Below are 14,983 nucleotides of genomic sequence, written 5' to 3'. Positions count from 1 at the left end.
AGGGCTGGCACCTGGTTCATGTCTAGACTGGGGGGAGCTTTGACATCCAATTATGGCACTTGGAAACTGGCAGTGGACCCACAAACCTGAGGTGCCGGCAAAACCAGGCCTTTCCCTCGAGATTTCTGGCTTGACTTCGATCCGCCATCTTCCACTTTCGTTAGAAGCGACAAGTCCTGGACGGACGACGACACGCGATTTGTGCCTGTAATGGGGCAATCTGTGTCGTTCCAAGTGAGTTTTTCCCGGTTGTTGGCTGTGGGAGGCCACACTAACCTAGTGCAATGCTGCTTGAAGGATGCGAAATCAGAGGACAAAGCAGAGGAGAAAGAGGCCACAGCGATATCTCCGTACGGCGGTCCCGAAACGCTGCAGGTATGTCATATAGCCTTCCAGTTCGTTTGCACGTGAACCTGAGGACACTGTACTTAGATTTCGGGTGGAGATAAGGAAGGGAACGCCTGGCAGGTCTGTTTTCACAACAGTTACGAAAGCGACGAATATGCGCTGACCGCGGTCCAAGTTCCAAGCCCGTGAACTAGGACTGTCCAAAACGACGACTCCTCTTCAAGTCACAGAACAGATCGGAGGGGTCTCGCTCTCCGGTAATGCCCATATCAGCGGCGGGATCGTTGCTGGTGGGGACGTCCATACGAATGTGGTTGTCCAGCTACCCGACAAAGCGGTGATTGCTGCGCAAGGTACCTAGACATTATGCAGGCAGGTCACTTCGTTGACTTTTACTTTGAACAGAACGGGCGCGGCTGAAGGAAGAGAGAGAGAAAGAAGCACAGGCTCGTGCGCGGCTCTTGAAAGAGATACTGGAATGGCTCGCACCCAATGCGCACTTTCGAGCGGTGCAGAGCGCGAATTTGGAGAAGTGCACTGATGGGACGCTGTCGTGGTTCATCGCAGCCGAGCTGTATCAATCATGGAAGAAAGGTGGGAACCGTATCATCTGGGGCACTGGAATCCGTGAGCCAACAGTTGATGACGTCCAGTACTTGCATTGACCACTTCTTAACGTAGCGGGGGCAGGGAAGACAGTGTTAGCGTGCGTTTAATCGACCTGTTTGTCTACGTATAGCCGTGCTGATTGTCATTTCAGCTCCAGAGCTATACACGACCTCGAGCAGCACAGCAATTCAGCGAAGGGCAGAGTATGCGTTATCTTCGCGTACTGTCGATACTCCGAACCGCTCACTGTGCAGGAAATCCTGGAAGCTCTTATCAAGCAATTCCTCGAATGCGACCCTTCGCTGACGAGCATCGTCGAACCCGTCTACACTCGCCACAAGTTTCTCCAAACACGCCCGACCCAGCGCGAACTCCTCGATCTGTTGCAACAGCTGGAAAGTCACTTCGAGATCGTGTTCTACGTCATCGATGGACTGGACGAAGCCGTGGTTGAAACCCAGTTCGACCTAATCCAAGCAATCAACCGTCTTCGAGGACGCTTTGCTTTGACTTCACGGCCGATACGGAGACTGGAGCTTGGGCTGCCTGCTACCAAGTTCTATCGGGTCGTCCCAGATTCGTCGGATATTGTCCGCCTTGTAAACCAAAAGATTGATAATGTTCCGGGATTTGGAGAGCTCCTGGACAGGTATGGCCAACGGCAGGAGCTTATACGGAGGATACAGAGCAAGTCGAGCGGGATGTACGCCAATTTTTCCTTTCTTCAAGAAATATTTCTGACCTTCATGCTAGGTTCCTACATGCCGCCCTCCAGATAGAGATCGTCAATCAATGCTTGACGATCATTTGCGTGGAGAACAACCTCAACCGTTTCCCTCCGGGACTGGAAGGCATGTATCATGAAGCTGTGTCACGTATCAACAGACAAACTCCCCCTGACAATGTGGCCCTTGCTAAGCACGTGCTTTTGTGGGTCGTGTTTGCACACGAGGCCTTGACCTTACCCATCCTCTGCCGCCTCTTACCCTTAACCTACGAAGGTGTCTTCTCGACCGACGACGATTCCCTCGAAGGGGCACTGATTGACGGGAGGTCTCTCGCATCTGTCTGTTGTGGATTGATCCACATCGAGACGCAGACGAATTTAGTCCGCCTCGTCCGTGAGTGGTACTCTTGGAAAGATAGCATAGCTCTTTACTGACGTGCTACAGACTTTACAGCAAAGGACGTGCTCGTCCCCCTCCTGATGCGCGACTTCCCAAATCCTCATGGACTACTGTTCCGGGCGGCCGCCCAACAGCTGGCGAGCCACGGCATCGTCAACAACAGCACCCTGGCAACATGCTTCGAACTAGAAGCGCTGCTCGACAGACACTCCTCTATCCATTACGCCTACAACCACTGGGCATACCATGCCAAGGAGTGCGCATCTGAATCAGACCTTTTTGCAGCGGAGGTCCTGGATTTCCTCAAGTCCTGTACCTCTTTCCCATTCAGAATTTCAGAGTGGTCCCTCGTTCGGTTCTCCCCTCTCCATGTCGCTGCGAGGTATGGTCTCCACACCTTTGTAGACCAACTCGTGGAGGCAGCCAAGGGCGACATCACTGTTCGCACTGAGGGGGACTGGGATGCCACACCTCTCATCGTTGCAGCGCGGTACGGGCATACCGAGTTTATCGATCGATTGCTCAACCTCAATCGCCGGACGATCCTCAAGGCTGTGCTCGGAGGCCACAGCAAGCCAGGAATGCACCTCCTCACGGGCCAGATCAATATTCGAGGTTCCGGTGGACGCTCTGCACTGATCGAAGCATCACTGCATGGCCGCCATGAGGCTGTAAAGCGCCTCCTCGAACACCCCGACGTCGACGTCAACTTGCAGTCGGACGCTGGCTGGACCGCGCTGTACTGTGCGATGAACGAGCCGACGTACGACCTTCTCCTTGCGCGCAAGGATATCCAGGTGAATGTAAAGGACAACTCGACAGGCGAGACTGTCTTGATGAGAGTGGCGAAGCATGGAGTCGAGTGGGCAGTCGAGCGGCTCCTCGCACACCGCGATATTCAGGTGAACGCGATATCCAAGAATGGGTCGACGGCGCTCATGTTGGCGGCGGAAGCGGGGCATGCGGGGATTGTTCGGCGGTTGCTTCGTCACAGAGATATCCGTCCGAATATGCTCTGTCGCCAGGGATGGACGGCGCTGATGTTAGCGGCGAGTAAAGGGCACGAAGGAGCTGTGAGGGAGCTGCTGGAGTTTGACGGGATCGATGTGAATGTCAGGGCTAATTGTACGCCTTTGATGGTGGCTTCGACGCCTGCGGTGACGACCCTGTTACTTCAGTGCGAAGGGATTCGGACGGATTTGACGGACAGGGAAGGTCTAACGGCTCTGGGACGGGCTAAAAGGAACCCGCTACATGTGGTTGTGGACGAGGAGAAGCGAAGAAACCTTGAAGGGAAGATCGCGTTGCTTGAGGAGTATGAGAAGGGTCGGGCGTGAGGAGGCAGATGGCATTCGGTACCATGACAATGTACGCAGGTTCTTGTACGTTCTATAACTGAACAGTTGTAATAGTGATCTAAAATTCAGCTCTGTGTAAATACCTGTCGGCGACTGATGGGCGCTTATTCTCACGGTGACGTCACTGGCGCGATATCGGCAAGCTTAAGTGCGGTTGGAATAGGCTCACTTCGCCTTTTCCACTCCATCGATTGATTACTCTCTAGACTAAGGTCTGGTATTCTCGAAATGATGACAGAGGAAAAAATCAGAATGAATATTCGGAAATTCTCCGTTCACTAGTACGCACTGTCCTGTCGACGGTACGTACTGAATACGAAAACACATCGCACCCAGAATTTTACAAGAGAAATCTACGTATTTGCCCCTTCAAGATTATCCTCCCCGTGCGCCTTGGCTTGCTTCGTCACTCGCGGGTCTGAGAAATACAGTCAGTCTCCACCTCTCCAATCCCTGAAGCAGTGGACGACTATTCACCCTTGCCAGTAGCAATTCCTCCAGCTCTCACTCGTCCTTCATCATGCCTTCCAAGGCTATCGACTCCCTCGCCTTGGGCGCCTACGCCGCCGGCTTGATTGAAATCAGTTGTTCGGGGTTCGAAGAATGGGGAGGTGCCTTTTGCTGGCCCTGGGTGGGATACTGGCAGGCATTGTTCATCAGTTCAGATTGAAAACAGACAGAATAAAAGCTGGAGACGGGGAACGGGAAGGTGCGTGGTGGTACGAATTTTAAAACCAGCGCAACTTCGAAGATAGAAGCAGAGAATAGGGGCTCAAAGACTCACGATCCTCCTTGGGCTTAAAAGCCTCGTCTTTCCTTGGAGCTCGTTCGCTTGCGGACATGATGGATACCACAAGCGAGAGCAGTGTTTACAGTAGATTGAGTCGTGCGAGAAGGTCGTTGGGTGAACGAAAATGTAAGCGATGCACCCCGTCACCTCTATATACACCAACTGAAATCTTTGTCTAGGAAGACTCCACCACACCACAGCTCCAATTCGTGGTTCGCCACATATGCGGAGCACGTAGTCTGACAATCAGGAAAACATACGTCCTTCGAAGTCCTCATGAGATCAATTTTCTATCATATCTTTCGTCAGAAATCTATTTGGATATCTGGAACGTCAATGCCCCCCGTAATTGTGGGGATCTTCGATGAAGAAACGCGAAGTGATTTTTTTTCAATGATGTCATTCGTCCTAGGCTGTTTCTGCCTCGCTGGGGATTGGTTGGCGATGGGGCGAAGCAGTCGGAGGTCTTCAGCTCGTGGCAGCAAGGCACCATGACAGCGTATGAAACTTTGTCTCATGCCAAGGTTTTTTCGTAGACGAGGAAGCGCGTCGGAATACTCTGTCATGACAGCCTGACTAGCTTGTGTGCAATATGCGAATGGTCAGACTGTTCTATCATCTAAGAAGTCTCCGAATCTCACCTCTAGTGTGAACTTGACGTGTAATTCCTGATTTCTCTACGCGATATGTCGCAAATTGGGGCGCTTCGAGAAGCCTCGTGGTACACGCCCATGGAACTGCTGTGACAAACATCGTTGGGAAGCTCTTCTTGATGAACATTGAATGAGGCGCTAAAAGACAAACTTCGACTCAATCAAACTTTGAAGCTGCGCAGTAAAGTGCTGTAAAAGCAAGGTGATCAGTGAGGCTTCTTGTCCACTGGAGGCCGTGCTCTCATGGCGTTTATAGCTTCACAGTTTAGGGGGGAATTCATTCAATCCAAGACCAGTCTCTGTCATGCCTCTCTTCCATGGCGCGAGCAACTTTGCGGTGTGTGGCGGCACGTTCAACGACTTCTCGACTGGGAGGGAGACAACTGTGCATCACCACTGGCATTACGACTCGAGATACTGTATACACGGGTGTTCCAGCACGCACCTCACCAACTGCCACGACTCTGAATCATTCTACCGACGTAGCAGCACCAGGAGCAAATCCGAGTCCATATGACGTTTGATCAATCGCTGGGACCAAATGGCCCTCCCCTTGGCAGACCCCGCTGAGCACCTTCGCCATGGCTGACTACGCCTTTGACCATCTTAACGCCCTTGTGGAGCCCCATTGCAACAGCGTCTTCAAGGCGCTCCATGCAGATATCAAAGAACTGGCGCTTATAGTCGCCCTCCTCCGTCGAGTCTATTGCGCGTGTCGTAAAACAGATTTTGGACGGGTGGTTGGGCGCGATATCCAGGACCATCTTTCGCGATGTGTTTTATCCCTAGCGCGGGTTCACGACACTGTGATCCAGTCGCCGTACAGATGGGTCCCGCCGTGGAAGATTGTAGGGAGTTTCCTGCATATCTGGAACCTGCAGTGGATGGCGGTGGAAGAGATAAGAAGTATCGCCTGGATGCGAACAGCGGTGCGAAGCTCAAAGGAAGCTCTCTGTAAATGTTTGATTTCTCTTAGTGAAAAGCAAGGGTCGGCTGACCCCTGCGGGTTTTCGGGTCAACCCTGTCGCGGGTCGGGTACGGGTCGCGATTCCCAGACCCGAGAACTTCAAAACGAGCTGTAGATCATCCAAAACGGATGAGAAATGGTAGAGATACGGTCAAATAAGTGTTTTAACCGTATCTCATCCATTTCTTATCCGTTTTGGATGATCTAAAGCTCAACCCGTGCGGAAAACCCGTCGGGTTACGGATAGGGTCAAGCCACGGGTCGGGTCCGGGTCGGCATTCCGAAACCCGGGGTTAACCCCTGGTGATCACTAGGTGTGCCTGGGTAGCGCAGATCCCTGGCTAACGCATATTGCAGGTTCTCAACTGGGTGGTGAACCTGGTCTTAAGCAAAGAGAGTGAGCGCAAACGAGGCGCTCTGATCAAATACTTTGTCACGGTTGCCGACGTGAGTCGCCTATATTTTACTTTCTAAAAATCAAGTCCAAGGGACCCAGTACTAACTCCGAGGTGACGTCTGTAGCACTGTCGCTCCTTGAACAACTAGTGGGTTGCAGGCCATTAAATGGCAGTAATCCGAGGCCTTTTGGCCTGCAGCCCTCCAGTTTGCCTTTGTTTGATCCAGAAGCCATCGCCAGCTCACATCTCCGCGCGCGCGGAAATGCATCACACACAAGTCACATGTTGAAATCAAGGTCGAAACCTTGGCGTCCCCAATCCATCTCCCAACAGAACCCGAGACCAAAAGGCCTCGGAACTTTGCAACAATGGCGTCGATAACTTCCGCGCTCTGCTACACATCCATTCAACGCTTGAAGTGGACCTGGGAGTACGCATTATCGGCGAAAGGCTGGGTCTGCCTCCATGCCTGCATGGCAGTTCTCGATCGCAGCGACGGCTTTTCGGCTTACCGGCTATCCATGAGATCGTTGAAAGGGCCTTGTGTTCCGTTCATAGGTATTGAACAGAGGTCTACAGCGTAGAAAACATCGCACTAAACCTTCACCTACGCCTCAGGTGCATATATAACGGCATTGGACTCCCTTCGCAAAGGGAGTGCCAACACACTCGGTCAAGGCGGAGTGTTGATAAACTTCCAGAAGCGCCAGAGGGCTTGGGAGGTCATCACAGATTTTCGACGGTTTTCTAGCCAATGTTACAGACTCCAAGACGTACCTCTCATTCAGAACTTCATTCGCGACTCGATTGAGATCCCTGAACTGGGGAAGGAGAAATCCTGGGAGCGTAGCTTGCTCTTGGAGCTGAAGGAGATGGAGAAAGAGTTAATGCTTGGCAGGTTCCTTGTTGAAGGCGGCTTCTTTTAGGTCTACTACAAGCTATGTACTTGGTTATTTCTGTATGCTTATCGCAGGGAACAAAGGTATAGGCAATCTGCGATAATGTAAACACCGAATTGGAGATTGCAGCGCCTCCGACGAAACCCCAGATGAAGATAAAGCAGCCGGATGCTTCAAGGCAAAACCGGTGTGGGGACTGTTGAGCTCATCTTGCACCGGAGATCAAGCTAGAATCACCTGCAGCACCTGCAACTCGTGGGTTCGGAAAGAATCAGTTAAGAAGCAAAGAACCGAGTCGCCCCTATGTACCTTTGAGCAGCAAAATTTGCTGCTGCATTGCCTGGGCCGGGCGCTGTATTTAGCCATGGCGAGATCAGCCTGAGTTCCTCGAGGCTATATACTCTATTTATTCGTCATACAGGGTGCAAATCGAAATGTAAATGAGCGAGATTGCAGCTGGGGAGGCGCTGTGTACCGGATTCAGTGCGAATGCGGGACACAGCACTGGTGATGCCAAGGAAATCTGTCCGCGCCGATCAAGCGAGCCATTTGCTTCCGCCTCGCCGCAGAAACTTGTGGGGAGCGGACGCTGCGCGCCGAAGGTCCTCGCCAGAAGCCCCCTGTGCTTCCGAACTTCCGGGCCAATGCCTCACGGTGATGTCACTGTCTCACCTCCATCGCCTGTCATATACAGCATACAACACAACCGCATCGTCCTCGTGCTCCAACTCAACGCTACCCCTGGCTTCCAGCCCTGTCGTCCAAAGTCAGCTATGGCGCCGGCATTGCAGCGGGGTGGGTAGTAAAGTACTGTAGAATTGGGGAGGGGCAGCCCAGGCGAAATCTGATGATGTTTGCACCTGTTTGTCGCTCTCTATACGGCCGGGATTTGGGAGAAAATGGACATTTTGGGTTGTCCGAGGCCTGGGGCCTTCTAAATTGAGTACCGACTGGATCAGAAGCACTGCCTCTCGGAGCCCTTCAAAGCCAAATTCTGAGAACGCCGATGGTCCACGAGATTTACCTTCAATCCAGTACTTAAAAAGTGAAATACAAAAAAATAAATTGAAGAGCTCCTTTGAAATGTAGAATCTCGTCTACAGACAATATCTAAGATGAGTAGACCTACAGGTTGAGGAGAAATACGGGTGCTCAGGTGCGACCGTAAACACGCTCATTTGATTACCTAATGAACGCGACAATCAAGATTTACGACCGCGCCCGATGGCTCGTAAAAGCAACTCGGGCCTCGAAACAAGGTATAACTCGTTCATTCTGTAACAGAATCTTAAAGGACTAACTAATTAACATGTATAGATCTTATTTATGCCAAAGGATCGAAAAAAACCGCGGGCGGGGCGGTCCAAAAAGCAAAAACAACAATTGCTTCAAGCCCAAGCTGCTCGCAGGTTGTCACACCAAAAGAATGACGCGAGAACGAAAAGGGCCGCTGGAAACGTGTTGAGAGCGAAGAAGAAAGAGCTAGAGAAAGAGTTGGAGGCAACCAGGAGGGAATCAGAGCGATGGAAGCAGAGATATTGGAATGAGAGGAGGAGGACAATCCGGATGGGAAAGGCTCACCAGCAACTGAAGGCAACTCACAAAGTGGTCATGGCAGAGTTAAGGCGAATGCGAGGAGTGATAACAACGATGGAGAAGGAGTTTATGGAGGCAAGGAAAGAGGCGGATGAAGAGATGGGTGCATTGAAACAGAGGATCCGGGCCTTGGAGAGAAGCAGGAAGGAACTGGTACATGGGCAGACTGTGGTGCGGAAGAGGATGGCGAGACTGGCAGCAGCAAAGCGAAATTATCAAAGGAAACTCACTGAACTTGTCAAGTCGAAGCCTTCTGTGTTCAACATGGTGAAGAGGGGTGTTTATACGAAGCAGGCCCGGTCGCTTGCTCGCTATCTTGCATCGACTGGAACAGCCGAAGCGAAGGTTGGGAAGACGATAAAGAGGATTGCAGAGGCGATGGGCTTGCAGGTGGATCGTGTTATGAGCAAACACACGGTCCAGAGAAGCATTCTTGAAGCTGGAGTCGCTGCAGACATCCAAATGGCATTCGAAATGGCAAAGGCTTGCAGTGAGTGCATTTCTTTCTTTGTTTCGAAGGTATTGGCGACTTACCAGGTGTCAGAACTATGCTATAGCTCAGATTCAACCTCTCACAAGCATATTGAGTATGAATCGCGTTTTATAGCGCTCCAAGTCGTCGATTACGAACGCCCAGACCAGGAACCGCAATGGGTGCTGCGCAGCCTCGGAATTGGCACATCCGTGGACCACAGGAGCGAAACACAAGTCCAAGGGCTTAAGGAACGGCTTGCCGACCTTGCAGACATCTTCAACCGGAGCCCGCTCGCTAAACGCGAAGGAATTCGATTCAGCGCCGACAATTTTGCATACAAGTTGATTGGTACGAGTGGGGACCATGCGAACGACCAGAAGAAGAGCCACAAAGTCCTCCATGAGTGGAGGATGGACGTGCTGTGTTACCGGATGGGTAAGGAGGCGTTGATGAAGATGGACCCAGTACTTTCAGCTGCAATTCTGCTCCCTCTCAAATGGCGTCAGCTTCAGACGATTGGGCAATCGGTTTGGGAGGCAATGACAGAGGAGGAGAAGGGAGAGAAAGACGACGAAGTGATTAGGGAGTTTGGGAAGGCCATTTTCGAGAATCTACCGACCAACGACCAAGCCAAGCTCTCGCGCTTTATCCGAACTGGCTGCTGCATGCACAAGGACCTTAATTGCTTCAAATGGGGCGATAAATCCATGCAGGAGATGTGGAAAGCGAAGGGACTCGTACCTCCATGCCTACTTGCCAACAAAGAGAATGTGTCGATCCTTGAAGGTTGCGTGGGCGAAGAGCCAGTCACAGCAGACCAAAAGCGGGCCATGGATGCGTCGAAACGAGGGGGAAGCAAGACAGTGGAGCTGGGAGGAATGATTTGCAAAAATAAAGACTCGAAGAAAGGTCAGCAAGATACGTACCGGTTTTGGATGGTTGAACACCTCGGCTTCGAACTTCCCTACCCCGATGTCAGCAATACACGATACGGAAGCCATGGTGCTGCTGCGGCGACTGTTTTAACCCAACTGCCAGCCTTCCGACAGTTCATCAATCACGTCCATGATACCAAAGACCGCCCCGGTTACACCAATATCGAGCAGAATTTTGCTCGTGCTCTAGACGACATTCCGACGATCACAGAGATTGCCGTCCTCGCACTATACCATGTGGCTGTTTCCCAGCCATTCATGCGTTATGTTCGACAAGAGAAGAACCTTCTCAAACTCGAGCCATTCTTCAACCGGATGGACACGTTTCTGGCATCGGTTGCGACTTCCCCCACAGTTTGGTCTACTCCGGGTCACCCTTACGGCTCTGTTTTCCTTGACAGCAACACCCCTGACACCTTCTCCGCTGAGGTTCTCAACGTCGTGCATCAATTAGCGCCCACTTTACCGCATTTGGACGACTCAATCTCCGCATTTACGACAGGTGCCAGGGAGGCATTTGTCGAGCGGTTTTCTGATGAGTTCCGGGAGGGAAATGGAATTGACAGCCTTACCGAAGCTGAACGTGACGACCTATTCTTTGCTTCAACAAACGATGCCAACGAGGGAGCCCTAGGTTCGTGGAGATTAGCACAGAGGCGCCGGGTGTCTGAAACTCTGCACAAGTTCAATGCTTCCTTTACTGCAGAGTTGAACGGCACAGAGTTTTTTATCGAACACATGCTCACAGAAGAAGCAGACGAGATTTATCTCAGGAAGGAGGCGAGGCTACGAGATGAGGATGGATTGCAACGGCAGTTGAAGGAGGCACAGGTGGAGGCAGACCGAAAGAAAGCAGAGGAAAATCGATTGAAGGTTGCGAGAAGGGAAGAGAAGGAAAAAGAAAAAGCTAATGCTATTCTCGCTACAGGACAGAACCTTATTCTTGATGACAGCGCCATCGAGAAGCTCACAAACGACGGTCTTAATCTACAATTAGATTATCATCGTGATCTGGAGAAGAGCATCACATCTATTCCAGATACCGACCGAATTCCCCTCAAATCCCATATGAAGCTCAAGTCCGACCGAATTCGCAATCTCAAACTCGCTGTTTCTCGTTACAGGTCTCGCCAAACTATCTCTCAGCCTCCAGTCGAGCCTCCAACTATTCCCAGTGCATCCGAAACTGGACCAGTCACCTCAGAACATGATTCCTCCTATGAATATGATTACTACGACGACTTTTATACATAGAATATGTTAGCAGCTATTTGTACTCTATCTAACCTTAATTAGAATACTTCTCTACGCCTTTATAACACGATTCGGTCTGGTTTCGCAGAGGAGAGCTGGACAAAGTTACGATTTGGCACTTTTACGGTGGCTGTGCACTTATTAAGCAGCCGTTTTGTCTCGCGCGCTGCCCCTCCCCAGTAGAATGGATAGAGTTGTATCCCTTACCGACGTAATGATGCACCCCTGAAAGATATCGACGTCCACGCAGTGGATCCAGCTTTGATGTAGTTCTATTCGGATGAACATAGGGAAATGGGTGTCGATTTACGGGAATACGCGTGGTTGGAAGGAGGACGTAGGAAAGCTCACGGCTGTAATTTATAAACGCGATTTAGGGGCCTGAAGATCACGAGGAAGGAAAGTCACGAGGAAGTCACGTTGGCGGTCTGATTGACCTTCGGGCTCCCTGCTACAAAAGAACCCGATCCATTCTGGCTCGGAACGTCACAAGCTCGGAGAGAGAGCTTCGCGCTCTTTCTGCTGTCAACGACTATCTCCTCCTAGTACCTCCCCTCCAATGCACCGCCTTCGATTATCATCCAATTCTCATCCCTCTGTCTCAGATGTCGCCAGGATCCAGGAAGGGCATAAACGGGATCTGTAATATGTAACACCCTCCCGAACCCTGTCGACGGCGTACGTATTCGCATCAATGAAAAATAAATTAGGGGATCGAAAGACTCTGGCTCGAGCTCTTCGAGTCGCGAATAGGGCGATAGGCGTGTCGAGTGTAACTTACCTACCCCCAGCCTTTGCCTTCTTTCGTGTCTTCAAAAACGTCAACGCAGGCATTGTCAAGGGAACATCGAGACAGGTAGACATCCTGTCGTTCCATTCCTCGCCTTTCGTTTCATTCATTTCAGCCTATTTCAATTCGTCGTTACACATTTCTGGTTCTAGGACGCTAGCCGAGTCGCCTAAAAAGCGACAGCTTACAGGCCCCGGTGTCGTGCCATCGTCAGCCACACCCACATCGTCACCCCGTCACCCAATTTTTCATCCTTTCCCCTTTCACCACCAATCCCGGACACGCAAAACTTTGATTTTAGCAAAGTGGGGCCATATACACAGACCCGAAAGCAAAAGCGCTGATTGCATTTCGGTTTCGAGGTTTCCAAATCCCCAGCACATCCCCCTCGTGATCCCCACCTTCCCTCCCTCCCCCTCGGTGTCCTCGACTCTTCGTTTGGTGTTTCGACTTTCGACTCCTTTTGTACAGCTGCGACTCTACCCTAGACTTTAGGGGTTGAAGGCACAGTATCTCGGACCACACGCATTGCACTGCGTTGCCAGTGGACCTTTGGATCAAGAAATCAGCGGAAACGCCGCCTCGCATCGAGCTCTGCACGAGGATACCAAGATACCCTCTTCTGGTTTTGGCTATCAATCGAGTGTCTGGATCCATCCGGGGTGCGCATTCAAATATCGACCGTCGAGGCACTGCAACCGTCCTTTTACTCTCCATTCCTTTATTCAACAACCCATTCCTTTCGACGAGCGAAATATCAACTAGAGAACCATGGTGCACAGGACAGCTTTCTACGGTGCGTTCAAACTCGTTACTGGGATTTTGAATGATGCGTCTAATGAATGGTAATTACAGGTCTTTCGATCTTCACTTCAGTCCTCCAAACCTTCTTCGGGTTCTACGCAGGATTCGTGAACGGGAACTCTCCTTACCTCTGTACGTCCTTAGCCCTCTCCCCTTTCCACTTTCCACCCTTTCGCCTCTAAACCCACCCCTTCTCTCTTTCCAGACATCTTCGGCAAACTCGCAGCCGGCTTCTCCATCTTCACCTGGCTCTGGCTCTCCGTCCTTATGTACTTCAACCGGCGCCCCCTCTCCACGCACTTCCTCGCCCGCTCCCTAGCGCACTTTGTCTCCTTCGTCGGCCTAGGAATCGTCTGGATCTCCATCGGCACGATGCTCGCTACGCAGATGCCACCCGAGTGCAACAAGAATGCGACGCCGAAGGGTGTAGGGCCGTGGTGCGCCGCAGCGTGCTTCTCGTCCGCGTTGGCGTTCTTGAGTGGGATATTCTGTGAGTAGACTGAATTTCGTTCTGTGTTTTTCTACGTGATGAGGCTAACATGTCTCTTGGCAGCGCTGTCAGCCGCGTACATCGTCTATCGCGCAGCCCGTACTTCAGGAGCGGGTCTCGAGATTAACGTCGCTCAAGCTAACAAGCTCAGGATGGAAGGACCCGACTTGTACTAGAGGATGTGGAAGGATTGGTTGTTTTTGGGAGGAGAGGGAAAAATTGGATGGCGCGCGCCGATGCGCGGAGTACGGTCCCGCTTGAAAGGAGGGGACACTGGAGGATAAACACCTGCAGAAAGGATGGGGAAGTGAAGGACCCATCCGACTCAACTTCGAAGACCACGCGAGGAGATGCGGCGACGACCCGACATGTGGGAATTGCACTGCAGGGGGACGACGGCCTGCGCATCTCAACTTGAAGCGCTTATACCTATGGGCACAGGCCTGGAGGAACGAGTGCTTATGGAAGGAGGGGAACTACTACTGTTTTTGAACAATCGCTATGGGAAGTCTGGACAACTAGAACTATGGACGCTAGAATTTGGACATGCATGGACTGTGCCATCCGCCACCCCCATTCGACCCGCCCCCCCCCCTCCCCCCGCCCCGCCCCGCTTACCTACCCTACCTCATTCGAGATCTTTCGAAATACCGTATATATAGACGTCAGAGGCTGTCGGGACTTGGGATACATGCGATACCTTTTACACACCACATACTTTACACGTACATGCACCATCGACTACTAGACACGACTTCAAAGCTTCATAAACAAGAGATACCCCCTTACATACAGTCATTACCCGGCCAGTGGGAAATGACCCCCCAGTGGGAAGGATGCTTTTTGTAACCTGGGTGTCATGGAATCTCCCTCGGAGAAATTGTTTTGGGGTAGATAGATAGGTAATGCACTTTGGATAGCAGTTTGAAGACTATCGGTCTAAAGAGACACTTGCGATACTCAGTAGATGGTGTCGAAAAAGTGATTTTTTCAGTACTTTTAAGATTCACTCGTATCTATGTTCATTGGGAGCGAAAAAAAGGGATATCAGTGCTTCTTCAGTTCGTATCTACTACGTTAGCGCGTATACATGGGTGGAATAGATGAATTCCACGAAATCGTTAATCTTGAGGAGGAGGGGGAGGTCAAGCAGTGATGGCACCTGTCACACACCAAAAGGGGAAAGACGCGACACGTCTGAAAAACCATCCTCTTCACGATGTGTCACGAAATTGACCTCACACTGAACGGTAAACACCTCGTCCAACTCAAAAAGAAGAAGGATGCGGATGAAAACGAAGAATATGACGACGAAATGGAAGTCAAGGACTCAGACAATTAACGAGGTCCTTGCCTTTTGAGGACACATCAATCTGTGACTTGATGTGACAGTCACGTCCCACTGGCTAGGTATGGGGCCGATAACGAGCACCTCCACTGATTTTCAAATCTCTATCCATTTACTGCACAAGTCCACTTGTGGGGAGCGG

The 14,983-nt window shown here is 51.3% G+C and overlaps 5 protein-coding genes across 5 annotated transcripts; 4 read left to right on the top strand and 1 right to left on the bottom strand.

The window, feature by feature from the left end:
* Positions 1-210: 210 nt before the first annotated feature.
* Positions 211-3,519, top strand: CC1G_07532 (hypothetical protein; the record flags this gene model as incomplete). The annotated part of the gene is made up of 9 exons (XM_001837990.2): positions 211-234; positions 298-375; positions 433-468; positions 524-701; positions 754-975; positions 1,030-1,054; positions 1,109-1,660; positions 1,711-2,078; positions 2,130-3,519. 9 exons carry the CDS (start codon positions 211-213, stop codon positions 3,419-3,421), a joined length of 2,775 nt encoding a protein of 924 aa, XP_001838042.2. The 3' UTR covers positions 3,422-3,519.
* A 276-nt stretch (positions 3,520-3,795) lies between these two features.
* Positions 3,796-4,284, bottom strand: CC1G_07531 (hypothetical protein; the record flags this gene model as incomplete). Its single annotated transcript, XM_001837989.2, has 3 exons — positions 3,796-3,860; positions 3,920-4,081; positions 4,227-4,284. The coding sequence occupies 3 exons, from the start codon at positions 4,282-4,284 to the stop codon at positions 3,796-3,798; spliced, it is 285 nt and encodes a 94-aa protein (XP_001838041.2).
* Positions 4,285-5,466: 1,182 nt separating this feature from the next.
* Positions 5,467-6,398, top strand: CC1G_15596 (hypothetical protein; the record flags this gene model as incomplete). Its single annotated transcript, XM_002911008.1, has 3 exons — positions 5,467-5,814; positions 6,210-6,299; positions 6,375-6,398. The coding sequence occupies 3 exons, from the start codon at positions 5,467-5,469 to the stop codon at positions 6,396-6,398; spliced, it is 462 nt and encodes a 153-aa protein (XP_002911054.1).
* A 2,401-nt stretch (positions 6,399-8,799) lies between these two features.
* Positions 8,800-11,409, top strand: CC1G_07530 (hypothetical protein; the record flags this gene model as incomplete). Its single annotated transcript, XM_001837988.2, has 2 exons — positions 8,800-9,235; positions 9,290-11,409. The coding sequence occupies 2 exons, from the start codon at positions 8,800-8,802 to the stop codon at positions 11,407-11,409; spliced, it is 2,556 nt and encodes an 851-aa protein (XP_001838040.2).
* A 694-nt stretch (positions 11,410-12,103) lies between these two features.
* Positions 12,104-13,669, top strand: CC1G_07529 (hypothetical protein; the record flags this gene model as incomplete). The annotated part of the gene is made up of 6 exons (XM_001837987.2): positions 12,104-12,664; positions 12,695-12,861; positions 12,982-12,995; positions 13,055-13,135; positions 13,209-13,493; positions 13,557-13,669. The coding sequence occupies 6 exons, from the start codon at positions 12,104-12,106 to the stop codon at positions 13,667-13,669; spliced, it is 1,221 nt and encodes a 406-aa protein (XP_001838039.2).
* Between the last annotated feature and the right edge of the window lie 1,314 nt (positions 13,670-14,983).

Source organism: Coprinopsis cinerea (genome assembly GCF_000182895.1).
Source record: "Coprinopsis cinerea okayama7#130 chromosome 6 map unlocalized cont3.6, whole genome shotgun sequence".
In the NCBI taxonomy this organism is placed as follows: Eukaryota; Fungi; Basidiomycota; class Agaricomycetes; order Agaricales; family Psathyrellaceae; genus Coprinopsis; species Coprinopsis cinerea.
This window is presented reverse-complemented; position numbering and strand designations above follow the sequence as displayed.